The sequence below is a fragment of the Staurois parvus genome, unplaced genomic scaffold (assembly GCF_062004578.1).
Source record: "Staurois parvus isolate SC_StPar_1 unplaced genomic scaffold, SC_StPar_1.0 ptg000176l, whole genome shotgun sequence".
Taxonomy (NCBI): domain Eukaryota; kingdom Metazoa; phylum Chordata; class Amphibia; order Anura; family Ranidae; genus Staurois; species Staurois parvus.
Window position 1 is genome coordinate 3,115,044 of NW_028317972.1, and position 27,265 is coordinate 3,142,308.

Consider the following 27,265-nt stretch of genomic DNA (forward strand, 5'->3'; position numbering starts at 1 on the left):
GGGTAGGTATTATAGAAATTCCCTTTTTTTGTTTTTTAGGTACAAGCTCTAGAAATAGCTACAAAGCATGTGTGTATAAAGCAAAGTCACCAATCAGGAAAAGTTCCATTAATATCATATATCCCAACTTAAATAGAACAATCTGTTTCCATAAACTCATACAGTAATGCCAGATGTAAAAAAAGTAAACTGCCATAACTAAAGGCAGCTATAGATGGATCGAATCTTGGCCAGTTTTTCAGCGGGCCAGTCAAGATTCGATCCATCTATGCGCAGGCTGGTTGTACTGAAGCTGATCCTTCGATTGACGTCATTGCAACCAGCCTGTCGGATAATTTTTATGCAATTGCTGCCAATGGCTATAGCCACTAGCAGTAATCATTATGTTCTGCCAGCAGGGAAGGCTCCCCCGCTGGCAGAACACAATTGCTCCGTGGGAGACATTCACCCATCAACTCTGACTGTGTTGATGTGGAAATCAAGTGATTTTCATATCATCTATGGCCTGCTGACAGCAAACAGAGAGAACTTAACATGTACACTCTATAGGAAAAAAGGGAAAGAGGAGACATGATTGAAACCTTTAAACACATCAAGGAGGTGAATAAGGTTCAGGAGGGCAGTATTTGCAACACGAAACCAAAATCAAGAACATGGGGACATGACCTTAAACTAACTGGAGGAAAGTTCAAAACAAATCTCAGAAAGTACTATTTTACTGAAAGAGTAGTTGATGCTTGGTAAAAAATTCCAGCAAAGGTAGCGAGACAGTCAACAGTAAATAGCCTCAAACATGCTTGGGACAAGCATACATCTATACTCAGACAAAAAAGATAACAGAAAAAAAAATAACAACTGCCCCCCCACCTAAAAAAAAAACAAAAAACAAAAACAGCAGACTCTATGGACCACTCAGTCTTTTTCTGCTGTCACTTTACTATGTTCCGTGTAAGGTTAGCAAAGCTGCAGCATTTGTTGAACAATAGTAGCTTACAGGTTGCTTTAAACTAGTTGCCTTGAAATTCTCTTATACGTTCTAATAAACATTTAAATATCAATATAGAGTGGAGTTGCCTTTTAATAGGAAATTTTCTTAACATTCCATTTATTCCATAGCATGCATCTAGTATCTTATTAAAGTATTGCCAAATGTGGAAAGAACCCATTGCATTACACAGCAGGGATATTATAATACGTACAATTAAGGTATTTAAATCATCTTTATTTCAAATATTATACTATTTTATACATCATTTTTAGAACACAGTCCAACAGCAATAGCTTTAAAAATACAAGATTAATGTAATTGCAAATATGAATATGTATTTTTGCCTATGGCATGCATATCTTAAAGCGGTATTAAACCCAAAAATGTAATATATTGCAGCTTACCAATCCAAGATGTGGTGGCTGCGTCTTTTTTCTCTGTTTTCACCTGGTTATCTGGCCAGTAACATACCTCCTGTATTAGAGTGCCCCCACTCTGGATGAAGGAGCAACAGAGGCACATTTAGACAGCAGGATTGTCATTCTGGGGGAGGAAAGTGTTAGATGTACTAGCAGATTTAAATATCTAGCAAACTGAAGTTAAACTCCAGCTAATATTTTATAGGCAGTTACAGCAAACAGTTTTGTTCCTTTTGGGATATAGGATTTATATGAATAAAAATGAACATCTTAAGCATCCTGTTAGCGTTAAATGATTTGTCTCATCTCTGTAACTGATACATCCTGCTGGAGAGCTTGTTCTTTTGAAAACAACAGACTTACTGGACATATCACCAGATGAAAAAAAAGATGAAAGAAACAAAGAAAATGAATACAGCCATCACATCTAAAAATTGGTGAGCTGCAATATAAATGTTTGCTTTGGGTTTAACAACACTTTTAGCATAAGAATATACTCTGTATGTAGCACCTATTACAGTTAGATGTAACATACATGATACTATCTGGAACTGAATTATAAAAAAAAAAATCACATATCCCTAAAAATATATAAAATAAAAAACACACACAATATCGATTCACACCTTATAATTGTGCTAAAGTGAGGCTATCATTTTTAACGTAGATCCCCATTAAAAAAAATATAATTTGGGCAAACCAGACAAAACTGAATATGAACATTTTTATACTTCCATAGATTTGAGATAAATGTGAGAACACATAAAATGTTTGTTGAACTCTTGAAAATGCTATAAAACCTCCATTAGTCTTCGTACTTACCTACAAGTATGTTATAATATAGGAAAGCATACAAAATGTATAACAGATTTAATAAAATAAGCAACTAAAAACATCCTACATGAAGATGTTACTACTGCCTTAAAATCTCTGCACAGTGGATTATTTTGTAGACAGCCAGCAACTTTGGGTTGTATTTCCAAAGTTATGGATATAAAATCCTCCTAGGGGCAATAGGATATATGAAAAATAATACAAGGAAAACACATCTAGCCTATTTAATAAAACCGTGTTTACCAAAATGCAATGGGAAATATGTATAGTATAATAGGTTACTCATTTGAGAAAAAAACTGCATGAAAATATTTAACTTGCCATTAAACTTGACGATGCAGTTAACAGGTCACTGTCATTCCTACAAGGTCACAATGAAGGCTTACAACAAGGAAAGAAACCCAGAGCCTCTAAGTGTAGACTGTTAGACGATTTAATGGTTAAAACATAAGTTTAACAACTCACATGTGGAACGTAATAAGCAGGCTCATAAGGGTTAAAAGTGCACAGCGCCGCATAGCCGGGTTCAGGAATCACAGTGAGCAAGGATGCCGGCTGGATAGCAGGGAGCACTGGAGAGATGAAGCAATGCCTGAGGCATTCCTCCATCTGTCCAGCTCACTGTGCCTGAGGCATTCCTCCATCTGTCCAGCTCACTGTGCCTGAGGCATTCCTCCATCTCTCCAGCTCACTGTGCCTGAGGCATTCCTCCATCTCTCCAGCTCACTGTGCGTGAGGCATGCCTCCGTCTCTCCAGCTCACTGTGCCTGAGGCATTCCTCCATCTCTCCAGCTCACTGTGCCTGAGGCATTCCTCCATCTCTCCAGCTCACTGTGCCTGAGGCATTCCTCCATCTGTCCAGCTCACTGTGCGTGAGGCATTCCTCCATCTCTCCAGCTCACTGTGCCTGAGGCATGCCTCCGTCTCTCCAGCTCACTGTGCCTGAGGCATGCCTCCGTCTCTCCAGCTCACTGTGCCTGAGGCATTCCTCCATCTCTCCAGCACTCCTTGCTGTCCAGCCGGCATCCTTGCTCACTGTGATTCCTGAATCCGGCTACGAGGCGCTGTGTACTTTTAACCCTTATGAGCCTGCGTATTACTTTCCACATGTGAGTTGTTAAACTTATGTTTTAACCATTAAATCGTCTAACAGTCTACACTTAGAGGCGCTGGGTTTCTCTCCTTGTTGTTTCTACTTCAGAGCCATTGCTTCACTCTATCACAGCTTGCCCGGTGATTTACACTGCCTAACCCCGTCAGTTTTTGGACCCTATACCCATCCAAGAGACTATGTGGACTGCTCATTCCATGCCCCTTACCTCTTTGTTATCACAATGAAGGCTTCACTGGCTTACAAATGGACTTTTCATTCATAATATAGTATGACTATGGTTGAGCAAAGTCTGGGAGGTTTGGTGGCCATATCAAGCAACAAGTCTCCAAAAAATTTAGGATGCCGCTTTTGATTTAGCTTGCTAGCAACCATTTAAAACTGAACTATGAGGTGTAGGCAGAACTGGTGTTTAGCCAGTATAGTGTTTAATGAAAACTCACACTATCCAGAATAATAGCAATTATTTGTTATAGGTTTATGAGAACAAAAGGTGTCTGTTCAAACAGAACAACAGACCACATTAAATAAAAATACTCTGTCAAGACTACATTATAAAAGAAGCTCAGAACAGACAGAATTGTAGATGTCAGGGGAAAACCGATAACCAGAAATGGTAAGTTATTCCTTTTCACAGGGTGGAGAAGGTCGACTTGAACTTTTCTGGTGTGTTTGCCTCCATCGTTCACGTGTCCAACGACCATGATTTTCTACAACTTCATGTAAGAGATCAATAAAGTGATACTCATTGTTCTCCAGCAACTTATCGTCATCTGGTGTCCTCCTCAGATCAGACTGTACTTCTGACTGCTGACTTTTAATATCCTCCCTTTGAACATCAGACTCAAGACTGACAACTTTGTTTCCAGGAGTTCGTTTGCCATGACTTGACCTATGGCTAACTTTACTGGGTGAGTAGGTGTTCTGTTGTCTACCTCGACTGCTGGGTTCCCCATTGTTTCTCTTTTCTGTATGTTTACCTGGTCTAATAGCCTTTGTGTCTTTTGATAAAATGTTTTCATCTGTGCTGGTAAGAGAATTAGTCTTAGAGCTACCATGGTTATATTTTTGAAATCCAGTCTTCTTGGTTGTGTGGCTTGCAAAATGGGATTGACCCGGTCGAGGGGACATATTGAGAGTTTTTAAAAATTTCACATATGAATCACTGGTGACCTCCTTACACTGAATGTGTTCATTAGGCCACGTAAAAGTCCTTTTTAAGAGCCGTGGCTTTAACTGATTATTAATTGTTTCTTTTTTCAAAAGGGTGGCCCCTAAAGGTTCTTCAGGGGCAGTTCTCACACATAAGTAGACCAATGGTTCTTGAACATCTGGGATTGTTACAGATGTAGGAGAGTTGTCTTCATGCTCTGATGGTCTTAGCACTACTACTGCAGTCTTGGTAGAAGCAGCTTCAAAAGATGTTGAATGTACATTGACAGAATGTTTGACACAACCAGTCAGTGCTTCACTGAACAGTACTGATTCTGCTGTTGGTGACCGGTTGACACTGTCACTTTGCAGTCTATTGTAATACCATAACTCCATGCTGTCTTCTGAGCATACATCTGGGCCAACAACATTTCTTTTCACATTAACATCTAGGCTTTTACCAAGGTGTGATTTATCCATTTTTTTCATATCTTCTTTTGCTTTTACTTGGTGGAAACTGCCTTGAAGAAGGATGGCTGATGCAGATTTAGCTCTTCCCAACATTGCCCTCTTCTGCTCTGGTAAGTTTCTGAAGGCCATCCTGCCAAACACACTATTTGTCACCAATACCAAGTCACCGGAAGTAACTGTTCTCCCCATGTCTACAGCTTCCTTCTTTCCCACTGTCCTTTTGTCTGGTCGCACTTGCTTTTGATCTTGCTTTTTCTTCCAAGCAAGGAAGATCAGCAAAATGAACAAAAATATTGCTGAAACAAAATAAACAATATGTGTTTGGAATAAAAGTTACAATTAGTAAAGAACATGAGCATTATTTTTTTATGATAAAATGGTATTTTAGATAGTAAATATACCGTTGACAAGTTCTATGCAATTATTTTAAACAAAAAGGTAAAATAGGCTAATAGGAGAGGCTGTAGCTTTAGTGTTCATCTCAAGGTCAGTCCAGATATACTTTACATATTGTGGACAAGCAGAAAAAGATCTAGTTACTTAATGATAGCATGCATTTCAAAACGTATACTATCTAGTACAGTGTTAGGAGCTTGGTTCAAGCTCCTAAGCTGCCTGTCTCTGACCTTCCTCATTCAGCTGCTATAACCTGCCTATCTCTCCTTGCAGCTACCACTAGGCCATTCTCTATTCTCCATCCTGTGTGCAAAAAGCTCAAATTTTGTAGCAACACCCCCTTCAATCCAGTTGGCTGGCGGTGTGACTTCCCTCAGGAGGCACCCTGTATACTAGGCACGAGCTTGATGCTGCCCACTACTTCTCTTCTGCCCTGATTGGCTGGCAACACTCTATTTGAACATAATGTTATACTTCTTGGCTCCTATACCAAGTTCCTTGCCTTTGATTTTTGCTTCCTGCTTTGACCCCCAAGCCTGAATAATGGAATACCTATCTGACCTCAGTCTGCTTTGACCCTTGTCTAGATGCTGCACCTCTCTGCGCTGACCCTTGCTTGGATAACATATTACTTTCTGACTGCAGTCTGCCCTCAACCCTTGCCTGGACAATGCATTACTCTACCGATTGCCATCTGCCCTGACGTTTGCTTGGATGATGGATTATGTTACTTCCTGCTGCCAGCCCTGACCACTGTTGCTCAGCATCCAGTCAGTTACCAGTCCTGGTCACTCTAGCATTCTGCACCTGCTTTGAACCCTACCACGTGCAAGCCATCTTACACAGTACATGAACTCTCTCTATGACAGTTACTGGAAAGTGTCCAGGTTCTGCAGATATAGCAGCACCCCTTACGTCCTTGGGTCATTCAAATACCAGCATGCATATTATCCTAAAGAAACAGGGCTGCTATAGGTGAAACACTGCAAAAACCACACTATTTTCACAGTACAGGACATGAACTTGTAAACCTTCCACACAGTTTAATAGTCCTACTGCACCAAACAAAAATGTTTCAGTAAAAGGCTGAATATAAAATGGATGCTCTTGTCCCCTACTAACTTTCAAAAAGGCCCTCACCTATAAACTTGGGAAAAGTAAAACCGATTAATTTGTTAGTCTCTATTGGGGCCTGTGTCAACAGTCTTTGGGCACATACATCATGCATTAAACATGCTTCTGAGACAATTTAGAATTCATTTAAAGTTACATTATACCTGCAGTTGACTTCTTGACTTGTGAAATGAACAGAGAGAGGCACTAGCATAGTGACAGATCCTCAATAAAACAATCGATTTTTTTTACTATCTTGTACTCATAAAAGTCTTTGATATACATGCGTATTACAAATCTTCCATAAAAACCAAATTAAATTCTCTCTTACCAACAGGCACAAGTACCTAACCGTGAATGTCTCAACACCGACATAAGCACTGCTTTAACTCTGCATACTGGCATACGCACTTTGAGGGAGTATCGCTTTATCAGCCTAAGGAAGAAGGTTCTCCCTTGAAACACGTAAACCAATATGCAAGATAGAAGAAATACTTATGTGAGCGGTGGGGCATTCATGGTCAGACAGCTGTACCTTTTGGTCAGAGAGAATTTGTTTTTTTATGGAGGATCTGTAACATCCATGTACATCAAGGACTGTTGTAAGTACCACACATTAAATAAAATTAAAATTTTACAGAGGATCGCAAACTCTGCTTGTGTGCTCTCTGTTCATTTCACAGTGTTTTCAAAGGATTTTCCAGTCCAGATAGAGCTGGAAGATTGTTGATCCAATTCCATATTCAGCTGCCTGAAGAGAGACATTTTAGAAGTAAACGTGATTGTATTGATTATATAATTTGTATCCTTCCCTACTTAAGCACTGCTGGTTGTTGCTTCGCATATCTTTTTTGACCTGATTCAAGCTGCTTTTGGATTCCTTTAGACTTTTATGGGGAAAGACACAACAATGAACCAATCAATCTCTGCAGGAAGTATGTACTCACCTAACACTACAAACAGAGCTGGTAACACAACTTGGTGAAAAATTCTTGCAGAAGAGGTTGATAAAACAGATGCTGAACAATTCACTTCTGAAATATTCCACACAATCATGCCGTTAAGGTCTGGTGGATAATGACAAGTCACCAAGGTGGAGTCATTCAATCTGGAAGCATTAACTAATTCTGCAACACAAAATAGAACAGTGTTAAAACAATGAGAGAATAGGTGGAAAGGTGGAATAAAGGTCCACTACTGCAAAAAAAAAAAAAAATTGTATTATAGTAATTATTAGAGATGAGCGAAGTATTCAAAAATTCGATTCGACTGATTCGGCGAATTCGTGGAAAAATTTCGATTCGAGTCGAATATATTCGCTGTGAATTTAACTTAAAAAAGGGTGTTTCTAGGCTTCAGAGAGACTTAATATTAGTGCAGAACACTGTACCTTTAATTTAAATGCCCTTGGAGTCTGCTGGGGAAGAGAAATAATACTGTCAGTCAGTATGACATGCAGATGAGTGCCGTCGATCTTAGAATCACCGCACACTTCACTCATTTGGGCAGTCACGGGGCCAAAACCAGAGTGTGGAGCCACAGTGTGGCGGTGGAGGCAGCAGCAATGGGAGGCCATACAGCACCCTATGACAAAAATGGAAACCACCAGCAGTGTGAGGAGACCTGAAAGTGGCACATGGCAGAGTGTGGCGATAGAGACAGCAGCAATGGGAGGCCGTACAGGGACCCATGACACACTCTGGACCTGGCAGCAGCATGAGGAGGCGGTACAGGGGCCCATGACAGATTACGGGCCTGGCAGCAGCATGAGGAGTCGGTACGGGGGCCCATGGCAGATTACGGGCCTGGCAGCAGCAATGGGAGGCCGTACAGGGACCCATGACACACTCTGGACCTGGCAGCAGCATGGGGAGGCGGTACAGGGGCCCATGACAGATTACGGGCCTGGCAGCAGCATGAGGAGGCGGTACAGGGGCGCATGACAGATTACGAGCCTGGCAGCAGCAACTTGGACAGGAGGACGTTCAGCTTCTGCACCGTCGGGTGCGTGCTCGCAAACTGTTGTCTCTTGGAAACGGATTCCAAGAAAGACTGCTGACGGAATCCGTGAAGAGGAGTAGCAGGAGAAGGAGCATCTGAACGAGCGGAATATGCCAACAAGCGACAACAGGGGCCCATGACAGATTACGGGCCTGGCAGCAGCATGAGGAGTCGGTACGGGGGCCCATGGCAGATTAGGGGCCTGGCAGCAGCTATGGGAGGCCCGTAATCTGCCAGCACCCTATGACAAAAAATGGAACCCACCAGCAGTGTGAGGAGACCTGAAAGTGGCACATGGCAGAGTGTGGCGATGGAGACAGCAGCAATGGGAGGCCGTACAGGGACCCATGAGAGACTCTGGACCTGGCAGCAGCATGAGGAGGCGGTGTAGGGGCCCATGGCAGATTAGGGGCCTGGCAGCAGCTATGGGAGGCCCGTAATCTGCCAGCACCCTATGACAAAAAATGGAACACACCAGCAGTGTGAGGAGACCTGAAAGTGGAACATGGCAGAGTGTGGCGATGGAGACAGCAGCAATGGGAGGCCGTACAGGGACCCATGAGAGACTCTGGACTTGGCAGCAGCATGAGGAGGCGGTATAGGGGCCCATGGCAGATTAGGGGCCTGGCAGCAGCTATGGGAGGCCCGTAATCTGCCAGCACCCTATGACAAAAAATGGAACCCACCAGCAGTGTGAGGAGACCTGAAAGTGGCACATGGCAGAGTGTGGCGATGGAGACAGCAGCAATGGGAGGCCGTACAGGGACCCATGAGAGACTCTGGACCTGGCAGCAGCATGAGGAGGCGGTATAGGGGCCCATGGCAGATTAGGGGCCTGGCAGCAGCTATGGGAGGCCCGTAATCTGCCAGCACCCTATGACAAAAAATGGAACACACCAGCAGTGTGAGGAGACCTGAAAGTGGAACATGGCAGAGTGTGGCGATGGAGACAGCAGCAATGGGAGGCCGTACAGGGACCCATGAGAGACTCTGGACTTGGCAGCAGCATGAGGAGGCGTTATAGGGGCCCATGGCAGATTAGGGGCCTGGCAGCAGCTATGGGAGGCCCGTAATCTGCCAGCACCCTATGACAAAAAATGGAACACACCAGCAGTGTGAGGAGACCTGAAAGTGGCACATGTTTGGGGCATGATTCATGGCGGATTTAGTCAGTTGTGTCAGGAACTGGTGGTTTGAAATCCAGACTAATCCACGCCTGATTCATTTTCACAAACGTGAGTCTCTCCACACTTTGGGTGGACAGTCGTGTCCTCCGCGGAGTTGCAATACCTCCTGCCGCACTAAACACGCGCTCCGATGCCACGCTACTGGCCGGGCATGACAGCCTTTCAAGGGCAAATTCAGCTAGTTGGGGCCAAAGGTCAAGTTTCGTTGCCCAGTAGTCAAGGGGATTGTCTACCTCGGTTGGCAGGGTGCTGTCCAAGTAGGCCTAAGCCTGTTGTTTGAGGTCCTGCTCCAGGTCCACCTGATGCTGCTGCTGCGGCTGGTTAGTAGTTTCCTCACTGCGCTGGTGAAGAAAGCTACTCATCATCGACTGCAGACTGAGGCAGCCGCTGCTGGTGGAGCTGCCACTGCTCCTACCACCCCACCCCTCCCCTGCTGCCATGGCAGCGGAACGCGAGCGCACAGGGCCCACAGTGTCTGAGGATGGACGTTGGCGCACAAAGGCAGAGACAAGCTGACTACATAGGTGGTTTTTATAGTACGTTATTTTGGCCTCCCTCTCAGCAGGTGTGAAAAAGGCCACCATTTTTGAACGGTGTGGAGGGTCCAACAAGGTGGACAGCCAAAAGTCATCCCTCTGTCTGATGGTTATTATTCGGCTGTCGCTACACAAGCAAGCGAGCATGCTATGGGCCATTTGTGCCAAGGAATGCGAGGGACTCCCTGCCTCCATCTCCACAGCATACTGCCACGGTGCGTCTGGGTCCTCTGTCTCCTCTTCCTCCTCCTCTACCAGATGCTCCTGCTCCTCCACTCCTGTCCGCTGAGTGGAAAAACCACCCATTTCACTCAATAATTCCTGAGCACCAATGTCCTCCTCTACCTCCTCCTCTTCTTCCTGTCCTGCCCCCACAGGGGTCATGTGGCGTTGAGATCTGTGCGCCACGTCTACCGCACCCTGACCAGCCATTGTTAACAGCATTTGTTCCAGGACGTGCAACAGAGGAATAACGTCGTTCATCCCATAGTCCTGCCGACTCACGAATAGCGTGGCCTCCTCAAAGGGCCTGAGCAAGCGCAGGTGTCACGCATGAGCTGCCAATGGCTGACATCTAAGTTACACAGGGAGTACCTTTATCCGCTTTTAACATCAGGAAATCTGTGATGGCCTTTTGCTGTTCGTAAAGGCGGTCTAACATATGTAGGGTTGAATTCCACCTTGTTGCAACGTCACAGCATGAGAAGTCGGTATAGGGGCCCATGGCAGATTAGGGGCCTGGCAGCAGCTATGGGAGGCCCGTAATCTGCCAGCACCCTATGACAAAAAATGGAACACACCAGCAGCGTGAGGAGACCTGAAAGTGGCACATGGCAGAGTGTGGCGATGGAGACAGCAGCAATGGGAGGCCGTACAGGGACCCATGAGAGACTCTGGACCTGGCAGCAGCATGAGGAGGCGGTATATAGGGGCCTATGGCAGATTAGGGGCCTGGCAGCAGCTATAGGAGGCCCGTAATCTGCCAGCACCCTATGTCAAAAAATTCAACACACCAGCAGTGTGTGAGGAGACCTGAAAGTGGCACATGGCAGAGTGTGGCGATGGAGACAGCAGCAATGGGAGGCCGTACAGGGACCCATGACAGACTCTGGACTTGGCAGCAGCATGAGGAGGTGGTATATAGGGGCCTATGGCAGATTAGGGGCCTGGCAGCAGCTATAGGAGGCCCGTAATCTGCCAGCACCCTATGTCAAAAAATTCAACACACCAGCAGTGTGAGGAGACCTGAAAGTGGCACATGGCAGAGTGTGGCGATGGAGACAGCAGCAATGGGAGGCCGTACAGGGACCCATGACAGACTCTGGACTTGGCAGCAGCATGAGGAGGCGGTATATAGAGGCCTATGGCAGATTAGGGGCCTGGCAGCAGCTATAGGAGGCCCGTAATCTGCCAGCACCCTATGTCAAAAAATTCAACACACCAGCAGTGTGTGAGGAGACCTGAAAGTGGCACATGGCAGAGTGTGGCGATGGAGACAGCAGCAATGGGAGGCCGTACAGGGACCCATGACAGACTCTGGACTTGGCAGCAGCATGAGGAGGCGGTATATAGAGGCCTATGGCAGATTAGGGGCCTGGCAGCAGCTATAGGAGGCCCGTAATCTGCCAGCACCCTATGTCAAAAAATTCAACACACCAGCAGTGTGTGAGGAGACCTGAAAGTGGCACATGGCAGAGTGTGGCGATGGAGACAGCAGCAATGGGAGGCCGTACAGGGACCCATGAGAGACTCTGGACCTGGCAGCAGCATGAGGAGGCGGTATATAGGGGCCTATGGCAGATTAGGGGCCTGGCAGCAGCTATAGGAGGCCCGTAATCTGCCAGCACCCTATGTCAAAAAATTCAACACACCAGCAGTGTGAGGAGACCTGAAAGTGGCACATGGCAGAGTGTGGCGATGGAGACAGCAGCAATGGGAGGCCATACAGGGACCCATGACAGACTCTGGACTTGGCAGCAGCATGAGGAGGCGGTATATAGAGGCCTATGGCAGATTAAGGGCCTGGCAGCAGCTATAGGAGGCCCGTAATCTGCCAGCACCCTATGTCAAAAAATTCAACACACCAGCAGTGTGTGAGGAGACCTGAAAGTGGCACATGGCAGAGTGTGGCGATGGAGACAGCAGCAATGGGAGGCCGTACAGGGACCCATGACAGACTCTGGACTTGGCAGCAGCATGAGGAGGTGGTATATAGAGGCCTATGGCAGATTAGGGGCCTGGCAGCAGCTATAGGAGGCCCGTAATCTGCCAGCACCCTATGTCAAAAAATTCAACACACCAGCAGTGTGTGAGGAGACCTGAAAGTGGCACATGGCAGAGTGTGGCGATGGAGACAGCAGCAATGGGAGGCCGTACAGGGACGCATGAGAGACTCTGGACCTGGCAGCAGCATGAGGAGGCGGTATATAGGGGCCTATGGCAGATTAGGGGCCTGGCAGCAGCTATAGGAGGCCCGTAATCTGCCAGCACCCTATGTCAAAAAATTCAACACACCAGCAGTGTGAGGAGACCTGAAAGTGGCACATGGCAGAGTGTGGCGATGGAGACAGCAGCAATGGGAGGCCGTACAGGGACCCATGACAGACTCTGGACTTGGCAGCAGCATGAGGAGGCGGTATATAGGGGCCCATGGCAGATTAGGGGCCTGGCAGCAGCTATGGGAGGCCCGTAATCTGCCAGCACCCTATGTCAAAAAATTGAACACACCAGCAGTGTGTGAGGAGACCTGAAAGTGGCACATGGCAGAGTGTGGCGATGGAGACAGCAGCAATGGGAGGCCGTACAGGGACCCATGAGAGACTCTGGACCTGGCAGCAGCATGAGGAGGCGGTATATAGGGGCCTATGGCAGATTAGGGGCCTGGCAGCAGCTATAGGAGGCCCGTAATCTGCCAGCACCCTATGTCAAAAAATTCAACACACCAGCAGTGTGTGAGGAGACCTGAAAGTGGCACATGGCAGAGTGTGGCGATGGAGACAGCAGCAATGGGAGGCCGTACGGGGACCCATGAGAGACTCTGGACCTGGCAGCAGCATGAGGAGGCGGTATATAGGGGCCTATGGCAGATTAGGGGCCTGGCAGCAGCTATAGGAGGCCCGTAATCTGCCAGCACCCTATGTCAAAAAATTCAACACACCAGCAGTGTGAGGAAACCTGAAAGTGGCACATGGCAGAGTGTGGCGATGGACACAGCAGCAATGGGAAGCCGTACAGGGACCCATGACAGACTCTGGACTTGGCAGCAGCATGAGGAGGCGGTATATAGGGGCCCATGGCAGATTAGGGGCCTGGCAGCAGCTATGGGAGGCCCGTAATCTGCCAGCACCCTATGTCAAAAAATTGAACACACCAGCAGTGTGTGAGGAGACCTGAAAGTGGCACATGGCAGAGTGTGGCGATGGAGACAGCAGCAATGGGAGGCCGTACAGGGACCCATGAGAGACTCTGGACCTGGCAGCAGCATGAGGAGGCGGTATATAGGGGCCTATGGCAGATTAGGGGCCTGGCAGCAGCTATAGGAGGCCCGTAATCTGCCAGCACCCTATGTCAAAAAATTCAACACACCAGCAGTGTGTGAGGAGACCTGAAAGTGGCACATGGCAGAGTGTGGCGATGGAGACAGCAGCAATGGGAGGCCGTACAGGGACCCATGACAGACTCTGGACTTGGCAGCAGCATGAGGAGGCGGTATATAGGGGCCCATGGCAGATTAGGGGCCTGGCAGCAGCTATGGGAGGCCCGTAATCTGCCAGCACCCTATGTCAAAAAATTGAACACACCAGCAGTGTGTGAGGAGACCTGAAAGTGGCACATGGCAGAGTGTGGCGATGGAGACAGCAGCAATGGGAGGCCGTACAGGGACCCATGAGAGACTCTGGACCTGGCAGCAGCATGAGGAGGCGGTATATAGGGGCCTATGGCAGATTAGGGACCTGGCAGCAGCTATAGGAGGCCCGTAATCTGCCAGCACCCTATGTCAAAAAATTCAACACACCAGCAGTGTGAGGAGACCTGAAAGTGGCACATGGCAGAGTGTGGCGATGGAGACAGCAGCAATGGGAGGCCGTACAGGGACCCATGAGAGACTCTGGACCTGGCAGCAGCATGAGGAGGCGGTATATAGGGGCCCATGGCAGATTAGGAGCCTGGCAGCAGCTATAGGAGGCCCGTAATCTGCCAGCACCCTATGTCAAAAAATTCAACACACCAGCAGTGTGAGGAGACCTGAAAGTGGCACATGGCAGAGTGTGGCGATGGAGACAGCAGCAATGGGAGGCCGTACAGGGACCCATGACAGACTCTGGACTTGGCAGCAGCATGAGGAGGCGGTATATAGGGGCCCATGGCAGATTAGGGGCCTGGCAGCAGCTATGGGAGGCCCGTAATCTGCCAGCACCCTATGTCAAAAAATTGAACACACCAGCAGTGTGTGAGGAGACCTGAAAGTGGCACATGGCAGAGTGTGGCGATGGAGACAGCAGCAATGGGAGGCCGTACAGGGACCCATGACAGACTCTGGACTTGGCAGCAGCATGAGGAGGCGGTATATAGGGGCCCATGGCAGATTAGGGGCCTGGCAGCAGCTATGGGAGGCCCGTAATCTGCCAGCACCCTATGTCAAAAAATTGAACACACCAGCAGTGTGTGAGGAGACCTGAAAGTAGCACATGGCAGAGTGTGGCGATGGAGACAGCAGCAATGGGAGGCCGTACAGGGACCCATGAGAGACTCTGGACCTGGCAGCAGCATGAGGAGGCGGTATATAGGGGCCTATGGCAGATTAGGGGCCTGGCAGCAGCTATAGGAGGCCCGTAATCTGCCAGCACCCTATGTCAAAAAATTCAACACACCAGCAGTGTGAGGAGACCTGAAAGTGGCACATGGCAGAGTGTGGCGATGGAGACAGCAGCAATGGGAGGCCGTACAGGGACCCATGAGAGACTCTGGACCTGGCAGCAGCATGAGGAGGCGGTATATAGGGGCCTATGGCAGATTAGGTGCCTGGCAGCAGCTATAGGAGGCCCGTAATCTGCCAGCACCCTATGTCAAAAAATTCAACACACCAGCAGTGTGAGGAGACCTGAAAGTGGCACATGGCAGAGTGCGGCGATGGAGACAGCAGCAATGGGAGGCCGTACAGGGACCCATGACAGACTCTGGACTTGGCAGCAGCATGAGGAGGCGGTATATAGGGGCCCATGGCAGATTAGGGGCCTGGCAGCAGCTATGGGAGGCCCGTAATCTGCCAGCACCCTATGTCAAAAAATTGAACACACCAGCAGTGTGAGGAGACCTGAAAGTGGCACATGGCATAAGAGACTGTGGACCTGGCAGCAGCATGAGGAGGCGGTATAGGGGCCCATGGCAGATTAGGGGCCTGGCAGCAGCTATGGGAGGCCCGTAATCTGCCAGCACCCTATGACAAAAAATGGAACACACCAGCAGTGTGTGAGGAGACCTGAAAGTGGCACATGTTTGAGGCATGATTCATGGCGGATTTAGTCAGTTGTGTCAGGAACTGGTGGTTTGAAATCCAGACTAATCCACGCCTGATTCATTTTCACAAACGTGAGTCTCTCCACACTTTGGGTGGACAGTCGTGTCATCCGCGGAGTTACAATACCTCCTGCCGCACTAAACACGCGCTCCGATGCCACGCTACTGGCCGGGCATGACAGCCTTTCAAGGGCAAATTCAGCTAGTTGGGGCCAAAGGTCAAGTTTCGTTGCCCAGTAGTCAAGGGGATTGTCTACCTCGGTTGGCAGGGTGCTGTCCAAGTAGGCCCAAGCCTGTTGTTTGAGGTCCTGCTCCAGGTCCACCTGATGCTGCTGCTGCTGCGGCTGGTTAGTAGTTTCCTCACTGCGCTGGTGAAGAAAGCTACTCATCATCGACTGCAGACTGAGGCAGCCGCTGCTGGTGGAGCTGCCACTGCTCCTACCACCCCACCCCTCCCCTGCTGCCATGGCAGCGGAACGCGAGCGCACAGGGCCCACAGTGTCTGAGGATGGACGTTGGCGCACAAAGGCAGAGACCAACTGACTACATAGGTGGTTTTTATAGTACGTTATTTTGGCCTCCCTCTCAGCAGGTGTGAAAAAGGCCACCATTTTTGAACGGTAGCGAGGGTCCAACAAGGTGGACAGCCAAAAGTCATCCCTCTGTCTGATGGTTATTATTCGGTTGTCGCTACGCAAGCAACCGAGCATGCTATGGGCCATTTGTGCCAAGGAATGCGAGGGACTCCCTGCCTCCATCTCCACAGCATACTGCCACGGTGCGTCTGGGTCCTCTGTCTCCTCCTCCTCCTCCTCTACCACATGCTCCTGCTCCTCCACTCCTGTCCGCTGAGTGGAAAAACCACCCATTTCACTCAATAATTCCTGAGCACAAATGTCCTCCTCTACCTCCTCCTCTTCTTCCTGTCCTGCCCCCACAGGGGTCATGTGGCGTTGAGATCTGTGCGCCACGTCTACCGCACCCTGACCAGCCATTGTTAACAGCATTTGTTCCAGGACGTGCAACAGAGGAATGATGTCGTTCATCCCATAGTCCTGCCGACTTACGAATAGCGTGGCCTCCTCAAAGGGCCTGAGCAAGCGGCAGGTGTCACGCATGAGCTGCCAATGGCTGACATCAAAGTTACACAGGGGAGTACCTTTATCCGCTTGTAACATCAGGAAATCGGTGATGGCCTTTCGCTGTTCGTAAAGGCGGTCTAACATGTGTAGGGTTGAATTCCACCTTGTTGCAACGTCGCAGATCAGGCGATGCTGTGCAATTCCGTTCTGCCGTTGCAGCTCAAGGAGGGTGTGCTTTGCGGTGTAGGAATGGCTGAAATGCATGCAAAGTTTACGTGACATTTTAAGGATGTCTTGCAGTGGGATGGTGGATTTTAGGAACCGCTTGACAACCAGATTGAACACGTGAGCCATGCATGGCGCATGGCACAACCTTCCTTGACGCAGAGCAGACACCATGTTCTTTCCGTTGTCGGTCAACATGGTTCCGATTTTGAGTTTGCGCGGAGACAGCCATCTGTCGATTTCTCTGTTCATTACACTGAGAAGTTCCTCCCCTGTGTGACTACGTTCGCCAAGGCATACCAGGTGCAGCACAGCGTGACACCGTTGCGCCCTGCACATGTGATATGCCGGTAGGGTAATGGGACTTGGCACGGGGGTGGCGGCTGAGGACACGGCGGAAGAAGAGGTGGTAGAGGCGGACATCTTTGCCGGACCAAGGACGTGCAAACGTGGAGGCAAAAGCGGCATGACCTGTCCAAGTTGCTGGTGCGGCTGTGACGGCACCACGTTCACCCAGTGGGCCGTAAATGACATGTACTGTCCCTGACCGTAGTTACAGCTCCACACGTCGGAGCTGCCGTGCACTTTGGCAGAGACCGACATGCTCAAAGACTGGCCCACCATCTCTTCTACATGTGAATGCAGGGCTGGCACTGCCTTTTTGGCGAAGAAATGACGGCTTGGCACTCTCCACCGCGGCACGGCACAAGCCATCATTTCTCGGAAAGGTGCTGAGTCCACCACTTGGAAAGGGAGGGACTGCAGCACCAGCAACTTGGACAGGAGGACGTTCAGCTTTTGCACCGTCGGGTGCGTGCTCGCAAACTGTTGTCTCTTGGAAACGGATTCCAAGAAAGACTGCTGACGGAATCCGTGAAGAGGAGTAGCAGGAGAAGGAGCATCTGAACGAGCGGAAGATGCCAACGAGCGACAACTCCACTCAGCAGAGGTGTTGGAGCCTTGACTGGCTGATGGAGGGCGATTGACGTCAGGTGACGGAGCAAGTAACGGAGCGGGTGATGGAGCGGGGGCTGGGGCGGGCAGAACCGCCGTATCTTTATCACGGTTTTCCCAGGCCACCAAATGGCGACGCTGCATATGCTGCCGCAACGCTGTAGTCCCAACATGGGCCCCCTGGCCACGCTTGACTTTCTGGCCACATAGTCGACATACGGCTACGTTTACTTCCTCGGGCGGCTTGACAAAAAATTGCCACACCGCCGAGTAGGAAACTTTGCCCCCGATACTCCTCACTGGCTGACTGCTGCTTCCTCCGTGCACACCGGCACCACTACTGGCCGTGGTGGTAGGCTGCAGTGGAGCTGGTGCTCTACTCCGTGGCCGTTTGGCTCCACTGACACTGCTGCGACCCTGCTGCTGTCTCCTGGGCAACCCACCGACTGTTTCGCTCGCTGCCAAGCTGCCACCCTCTTCTCCTGATGATGCGGAAGAAATTGCCTGATGACGACGAGGCTGCCAAGTGCGATCAACCTCCTCATCATCAAGTAGGGTCTCCGCCTCACTACTAGCCCCCTCGGCTGCATCTGGGTCAGGAGACAGACCTGTCTCTAGACCGGCTACCGAGCCACTCTCCTCGCCACTACTTCTTCGCCTGGCTGCTGAAAAGGCGGATGTCTCCCCCCGTTCCTGACCGCCCTCTGTTAGCTCTTCCTCACTGTACAGTGGGGCTGAGCCCACAGCATGCGATACTTCACTTGGTGAGGGAACACCAAAGGACAGGGGCAGGTAGAGGACACGTGATTTCAGTGGGCTTGCTCCCGGGCCATGCCAACTAACGGTTGTGTCTGACGTACCCACCGACCGTTGGCTGTAGGTGTCAGAGGTGACCTGGGAAGAGGAAGACGACCGAGCCAACCAATCGACGACGGCAGGGTTGTCGGTGGAGACACGACCGCTGGATGACACCGGGAGCACTGGCCTCTGGCTGCGAATAGTGCTGCCTCGACCCCTTCCTCTGCTGCCACGTCTGCTCGCTCCTAAAACATTGCCTCCTCTGCCACTCCTCTGCATGTTGTCTGACATACTCTTTAATTCAACGATTCTGTGTCCCTGAATAACAATTCTGTGTCTGTCCCTGAGTAACAATTCTGTGGCCCTAAGTAACGGTTCTGTGGCCCTCAGTAACAATTCTGTGTCCCTCAGTAACAATTCTGTGTCCCTCAGTAACAATTCTGTGTCTGTCCCTGAGTAACAATTATGTGGCCCTAAGTAACGGTTCTGTGGCCCTCAGTAACAATTCTGTGTCCCTGATTAACGTTTATGTGGCCCTAAGTAACGGTTCTGTGGCCCTCAGTAACAATTCTGTGTCCCTGAGTAACAATTCTGTGTCTGTCCGAGTAACAATTCTGTGGCCCTAAGTAACAGTTCTGTGGCCCTCAGTAACAATTCTGTGTCCCTGAGTAACCTTTCTGTGGCCCTAAGTAACAGTTCTGTGGTCCTCAGTAACAATTCTGTGTCCCTGAGTAACAATTCTGTGGCCCTAAGTAACAGTTCTGTGGCCCTCAGTAACAATTCTGTGTCCCTCAGTAACAATTCTGTGGCCCTAAGTAACGGTTCTGTGGCCCCCAGTAACAATTCTGTGTCCCTGAGTAACAATTCTGTGTCTGTCCGAGTAACAATTCTGTGGCCCTAAGTAACAGTTCTGTGGCCCTCAGTAACAATTCAGTGTCCCTGAGTAACAATTCTGTGGCCCTAAGTAACAATTCTGTGGCCCTAAGTAACAGTTCTGTGGCCCTCAGTAACAATTCTGTGTCCCTGAGTAACAATTCTGTGGCCCTAAGTAACGGTTCTGTGGCCCTCAGTAACAATTCTGTGTCCCTGAGTAACAATTCTGTGTCTGTCCGAGTAACAATTCTGTGGCCCTAAGTAACAGTTCTGTGGCCCTCAGTAACAATTCTGTGTCCCTAAGTAACAAATCTGTGGCCCTAAGTAACGGTTCTGTGGCCCTCAGTAACAATTCTGTGTCCCTGAGTAACAATTCTGTGGCCCTAAGTAACGGTTGTGGCCCTCAGTAACAATTCTGTGTCCCTCAGGAACAATTCTGTGTCTGTCCCTGATTAACGTTTACGTGGCCCTAAGTAACGGTTCTGTGGCCCTCAGTAACAATTCTGTGTCCCTGATTAACGTTTCTGTGGCCCTAAGTAACGGTTCTGTGGCCCTCAGTAACAATTCTGTGTCCCTCAAGAAACAATTCTGTGTCTGTCCGTGAGTAACAATTCTGTGGCCCTAAGTAATGGTTCAGTGGCCCTCAGTAACAATTCTGTGTCCCTGATTAACGTTTATGTGGCCCTAAGTAACGGTTCTGTGGCCCTCAGTAACAATTCTGTGTCCCTGATTAACGTTTCTGTGGCCCTAAGTAACGGTTCTGTGGCCCTCAGTAACAATTCTGTGTCCCTCAGTAACAATTCTGTGTCTGTCCCTGAGTAACAATTTTGTGGCCCTAAGTAACGGTTCTGTGGCCCTCAGTAACAATTCTGTGTCCCTGATTAACTTTTATGTGGCCCTAAGTAACGGTTCTGTGGCCCTCAGTAACAATTCTGTGTCCCTGATTAACGTTTCTGTGGCCCTCAGTAACAATTCTGTGTCCCTCAGTAACAATTCTGTGTCTGTCCCTGAGTAACAATTCTGTGGCCCTAAGTAACGGTTCTGTGGCCCTCAGTAACAATTCTGTGTCCCTGAGTAACAATTCTGTGGCCCTAAGTAACGGTTCTGTGGCCCTCAGTAACGGTTCTGTGGCCCTCAGTAACAATTCTGTGGCCCTAAGTAACGGTTGTGGCCCTCAGTAACAATTCTGTGTCCCTCAGTAACAATTCTGTGTCTGTCCCTGAGTAACAATTATGTGGCCCTAAGTAACGGTTATGTGGCCCTCAGTAACAATTCTGTGTCCCTGAGTAACGTTTCTGTGGCCCTAAGTAACGGTTCTGTGGCCCTCAGTAACAATTCTGTGTCCCTGAGTAACAATTCTGTGTCTGTCCCTGAGTAACAATTCTGTGGCCCTAAGTAACGGTTCTGTGGCCCTCAGTAACAATTCTGTGTCCCTGAGTAACGTTTCTGTGGCCCTAAGTAACAATTCTGTGGCCCTCAGTAACAATTCTGTGTCTGTCCCTGAGTAACAATTCTGTGGCCCTAACTAACGTTTCTGTGGCCCTAAGTAACAGTTCTGTGGCCCTCAGTAACAATTCTGTGTCCCTGAGTAACATTTCTGTGGCCCTAAGTAACAATTCTGTGGCCCTCAGTAACAATTCTGTGTCTGTCCCTGAGTAACAATTCTGTGGCCCTAACTAACGTTTCTGTGGCCCTAAGTAACAGTTCTGTGGCCCTCAGTAACAATTCTGTGTCTGTCCCTGAGTAACAATTCTGGGGCCCTAACTAACGTTTCTGTGGCCCTCAGTAACAGTTCTGTGGCCCTCAGTAACAATTCTGTGTCTGTCCCTGAGTAACAATTCTGTGGCCCTAACTAACGTTTCTGTGGCCCTAAGTAACAATTCTCTGGCACTCAGTAACAATTCTGTCTGTCCCTGAGTAACAATTCTGTGGCCCTAATAACGTTTCTGTGGCCCTAAGTAACAGTTCTGTGGCCCTCAGTAACAATTCTGTGTCTGTCCCTGAGTAACAATTCTGTGGCCCTAACTAACGTTTCTGTGGCCCTAAGTAACAATTCTCTGGCACTCAGTAACAATTCTGTCTGTCCCTGAGTAACAATTCTGTGGCCCTAATAACGTTTCTGTGGCCCTAAGTAACAGTTCTGTGGCCCTCAGTAACAATTCTGTGTCTGTCCCTGAGTAACAATTCTGTGGCCCTAACTAACGTTTCTGTGTCCCTAAGTAACAATTCTCTGGCACTCAGTAACAATTCTGTCTGTCCCTGAGTAACAATTCTGTGGCCCTAATAACGTTTCTGTGGCCCTAAGTAACAGTTCTGTGGCCCTCAGTAACAATTCTGTGTCTGTCCCTGAGTAACAATTCTGTGGCCCTAACTAACGTTTCTGTGTCCCTAAGTAACAATTCTCTGGCACTCAGTAACAATTCTGTCTGTCCCTGAGTAACAATTCTGTGGCCCTAACTAGCGTTTCTTTGGCCCTAAGTAACGATTCTGTGGCCCTCATTAACAATTCTGTGTCTGTCCCTGAGTAACAATTCTGTGGCCCTAACTAACGTTTCTGTGGCCCTAAGTAACAATTCTCTGGCACTCAGTAACAATTCTGTCTGTCCCTGAGTAACAATTCTGTGGCCCTAACTAGCGTTTCTTTGGCCCTAAGTAACGATTCTGTGGCCCTCATTAACAATTCTGTGTCTGTCCCTGAGTAACAATTCTGTGGCCCTAACTAACGTTTCTGTGGCCCTAAGTAACAATTCTCTGGCACTCAGTAACAATTCTGTCTGTCCCTGAGTAACAATTCTGTGGCCCTAACTAGCGTTTCTTTGGCCCTAAGTAACGATTCTGTGGCCCTCATTAACAATTCTGTGTCCTTGAGTAATGCTTCTCTGTCCCTAAGTAACGTTTCTCTGTCCCTAAGTAACGTTTCTGTGGCCCTAACTCTGTCCCTAATACAGAGCGGTCTGCCTCTCTTGAATGACTGGAGGCAAATGAAGAATTCTAAAATGGCCGCTATTTATAGCTCGACCATTACACAGTGCTGGCTGCTGATTGGCTAATGCGATCACATGTCATTAAGGAATGCATTATGGGTCAGCGCGCCTTGTCTGCGCGCCTTCCCAGACATCCCCGCTCCGTCGCCGCACATGTCCGCCGCCATTTTAGGAAAAATTTCGATTCGCGCGTCCGAAGTAGGCTATTTTTCGGATTCGGCGCGAATCGAAAATTTTCCAATATTCGACTCGAATTCCACTTCGCCTACTTCGATTCGCTCATCTCTAGTAATTATCATGGTAAGTGCAGTTATTATGCAAAATAATAGTATTCTGTGTATGAATTTCCCTTACTTTTTTGTACACTTGACAGAGGCTGGCATAAACTGTAACACTGCTGGAGAGGCTGTCATAAAATAAGATCACACTTCTACTTACCTAAGGTGGCCACACACCAGTATTTCCTTTGCTGGCTCAATGATTCTCACTAAACATGAATGTTCGGCTGAGGTGAATGGTTACGTCTAGTCAGTGGAGAGTAGAAGAGGAGGGAAAATTTGATCAGTGCTGCTAGGACTAGGACTGGGGACTGGGGGAGGGGGGGGGGTTGAAGGGACACCAGCTCCAGGCGCAACAGTTCAATGGGGGCGGAGTATGTAAAATCTAAGCCGCTAGAATCCCAAAACAGGGAACCTTCTACCTGCAGAGTGGCAGCGAGGAATCAAATGCTGGAGCATTCTGTGTGCTCCTGCACCTGTTATTAGAAGTCAGAAGTTACATCTCTCTGTCAGGCGGAGTGATATTTGCTCAACAGAGGACTACTAGTCTTATCCTTTGGCATGAGATCAGAGGCCAGGAAGAGAGAGTGGTGGTTGTAGGTAGATCAATAAACAAAAGCTAAGGATAGCATATTGAGGATCAACATTAATGCAGTTCCTGTGAATCGATAAACTCCCTGGGGGGGTAACTAATTGTCAGAGCCTGGGATCAAACCTGGTCCTTCTGCAGTGAGAGGCAATGTCTCTTCTCACTGAGCTATCTGGAATGCTGGACAGCTCCCTTGACAATTCTTGGATAATCCTGCCTTGTGCCTTGATTACTCTTGAACCTTGAACTCCTTGCTCCTCCCATGAACTTCCTTATAAAAGCCACATCCATGCACTTCCTCCTTGCCAGATTATTGTGCCTTTCCAGCCAATATCCTGCTACTGTTCCTGCTGCTGTCTACACCTCTGCTACTGACCTTTGGCTTGTTCCTGACCACGATTTCGTCTCATCCTAACGTACTACGATTGATCTGCTACCATTGGTGACCGACCCTTGGCTTGTGACTGACTCTGCTTTCGTCTGATCCCTAACCTGTTGATCCGCAATTGGTTCCCAGTCTGCTCATTCCCTGGTGGGGTGATCCTGAGATCTGCGACCTGGTATTAACACGTAGCCCAATCCATCTCCACCATTAGGAGCTCTGGTGAATACCGGTTAATACTTAGACCCTGCACCTCAGGTGAGCCTGCGTCATTCCCAAGGGGATCCGCTGGTGTACCTATACTGCTGGTTTCAGGTAAGCCTTTTACTGCTATAGCAACTGGTCTCTGAACCTGACCTTATATCGTGACACTAATACTGCCACTGGCCAGTAATGCAGCATGAAGGGGTTAATTAACTGCCACTAGTAACTAATGCATTTGTGGTAGTGTTAATTAAGCCCTTTATTAGTCATTAGTGACCAGTGGCAGTGTTTATTAACCACTGCATTCTGTATTATGAACGACTTAATTAACTCTGCCACTGGCCACTAATGCAGCATGACAAGGTTAACACTGCCATTGGCCACTAATGCAACATGACACGGTCAACACTGCCATTGGCCAATAATGCATTAGTGACCAGTGGCAGCTAATTTGTGCTGCATTACTGACCAGTGGCACTTAGTTATCCCCATCATGCTGCTTTAGTGGCCAGTGGCAGTTAACTCTATCATGCTGAATTATGAAGGGGCTAATAAACACTGCCACTAGTGCACCACAACGGGGTTAATTAACATCACCACTAAACACCAATGTGGAGGGATGTTTTAAATAGCACTACCACTGAACATCAATGCAGGAAGTGTAAGAGGCTACCAATGCAGGGGAAGTTAAATAGCATAACACTAATGACCACCAATGTAGGTTTTGTTATTGGGGAAACTGGCATCAATGCAAGGGGTTATTATTGCAGAACGTGGCACCGATGCTGGGGGTTGTTATTGGGGAAACTAGCACCAATGCAGGTGGATTAATACTAAGGAAAATGGCACCAATTCAGGGGGTTGTTATTGCGTAAACTGGCACCAAAGCAGGGTTATTATCGCATCCACTAACATCATTGCTGGGGGTTAATATCAGTTCTGGGACAATCTAATATATATTGTTTTAAATATTTTCTTGTCTTGAAAAGTCACAGGCTCATTTGTAATAAACATGGGAGGTGACAAAGTTTGCCATTTTTACCCTTGGCACCCATTACCTTTTTCCAGCACAAGCAAAGTACTGCTAACAGTGATCAGGACAAGCTTTATAGCCTGGCTAATTAAAGTGCTTGTAAAGGCTGAAGGTTTTTTACCTTCATACAGTCTATGTATGAAGGTAAAAAACCTTCTGTGCAGCAGCTCCCCCAGCCCCCTCGATACTTAACTGAGCTTCATCGTGATCCAGCAACGTGAATGACAGCCTCGACTGCCCTGGGTTCTCTGCCTCCTCATTGGCTGAGACAGCAGGTGGGAGCCATTGGCTCCCTCTGTGGTCAATCACAGCCAGTCAGCCAATGAGGAGGGGGGGTGGGGCTAAGCCACTGCTCCTTGTGTGAATAGACACACAGAGCAGCGGGTACCCCCATAGCAACCTGTTTGCTGTGGGAGCACCCGACAAACAGGAGGAGCCAGGAGAGCCTGCAGGGGGCCCAAGAAGAGGAGGACCCAGGCTGCTCTGTGCAAAACCACTGCACACAGTAGGAAAATATAACGTTTGTTATTTAAAAGAAAAAAAAATGAACCTTTAGAATCGCTTTAACTCATATCATATAGGCAGATTGCGCAACTTTCATTTTTTGTCTAGGACAGGCTTGTCCAACCCATGGCCCAAGGCTGCTATCAATGTGGCCCAACACAGACTCGTAACCTTACTTAAACATCTTGATTAATTCTTATTTTTTTGTAAAAATGCAGTTACACTTAGCTAACACATGCAGCCAAAGAAAAGGTTTACAGTGTCTCTTTACTGGGCTTTAATAAGTTTTATCTTTCCAAAGAAAAATACCCCACTCTTCACAAAAATGCCTTATTCATGTCATCAGTTTGTAGCAGTACCTCTATTTGTGAGCATCTATTTTCAAGGATGAAGCACACGAAGTGCAAGGTTAGAACTACAATATCTAATTAACAGCTGGAGAATTCATTGAGAATTGAACCAGATATTCATCCAGACATACATCCATTGAACCAGATGTTGATGTCAAATATTGCACTAGTTTTATGTTGCCCTCTTTTACTTTTATAATAAAAAATATTACAGAAAAAAATGAAGTTTCATTATCTATATCAGTGATCGTTAACTTGTGATCTGCCCAACTTTTTCTACTCATTAGCTATCCTTACTGGTAGAGTATTTTATGTGTGGCCCTAGACCATTACTCTTCTTCCAATGTGGCTCAGGAAAATCAAAAAGTTGGACACCCATGCTCTAGAACTATGCCTTTATATCTCTAAATAGTCAGCATGAGCAAAACAAAAAAATATGGTGAGAGATCCCACCCACAAGAGGTATCGGAAGGTAGCTAACTGAGCCCACTGGTCGCCCCTTTTCAATGACATAATTTTGACCAGACAGCTCCAGACTTACAGTAGCTTTTATAAATTTTTACAAAGTGTGTATATAAAGATTAAATAAAAGTTATCTATATATTCTGACATATTTAAATACCTTGTAAAAACAGTATGAAATCCTTCTGCTCACAAGAACAGTTCCATGGATTTCCGTGCAATCTCAAAGTGGCATTCATGGAAGTGAACACTTTCCGTTCAAGCGATGAAATCTTATTGTAGGACAAATCCAGAGAAGACAGTTTGCTCAAGGTGGCAAAGCTCTCACTTGCAATTCTGCTAATTTCATTTCTGCTAAGATTCAGAACTTTCAAACCAGAATATCTGTCCAGCATCCCAGGACGCAAGTGGCTAATCAAATTTCCAGCCACATTGAGCTGCTCCAAAATTGTGGAATCGCTAAACCATGATGGCATTAAAGTTGTCAGCCTGTTATTCTGAAGCTCAAGAGTGATTAGTGATGAGAACTGCTCAAAGGCTTCCGATTCAATGGTGTGAATTCTGCTTCCTGTAAGTGTTAGGGTAACAACAGACTTCAAGTTTGGACTGGAAAACACTGTGGAATTGATCAAACCAACATCCCTTTCTTCAAATATAAGGGTCTTGGTGCCTTCACTGTAATCTGTTAATAATAAAACAATAAAACTGTTTAGGGTTAGGCTGGGCTGAGTAACCAAATACATCTAAATACAGTACATGGATGAATTAAAACAAAAGACATGACATACAGTTTTACCATTCCCTAATCTATTCAAAACATCT

At 47.7% G+C, this 27,265-nt stretch overlaps 1 protein-coding gene across 1 annotated transcript in view; it reads right to left on the minus strand.

Moving 5' to 3' along the window:
• LOC149462345 (uncharacterized) overlaps positions 1–27,265 on the minus strand; it is a 51,390-nt gene that overhangs the window by 14,451 nt on the left and 9,674 nt on the right. The window contains exons 3-4 of the mRNA XM_089677078.1: positions 26,604–27,125; positions 7,432–7,611 (exon numbers count right to left, since the gene is read on the minus strand). Coding sequence (XP_089533204.1) covers positions 7,432–7,611; positions 26,604–27,125 — 702 coding nt within the window. The remainder of the gene's footprint in view (positions 1–7,431; positions 7,612–26,603; positions 27,126–27,265) is intronic.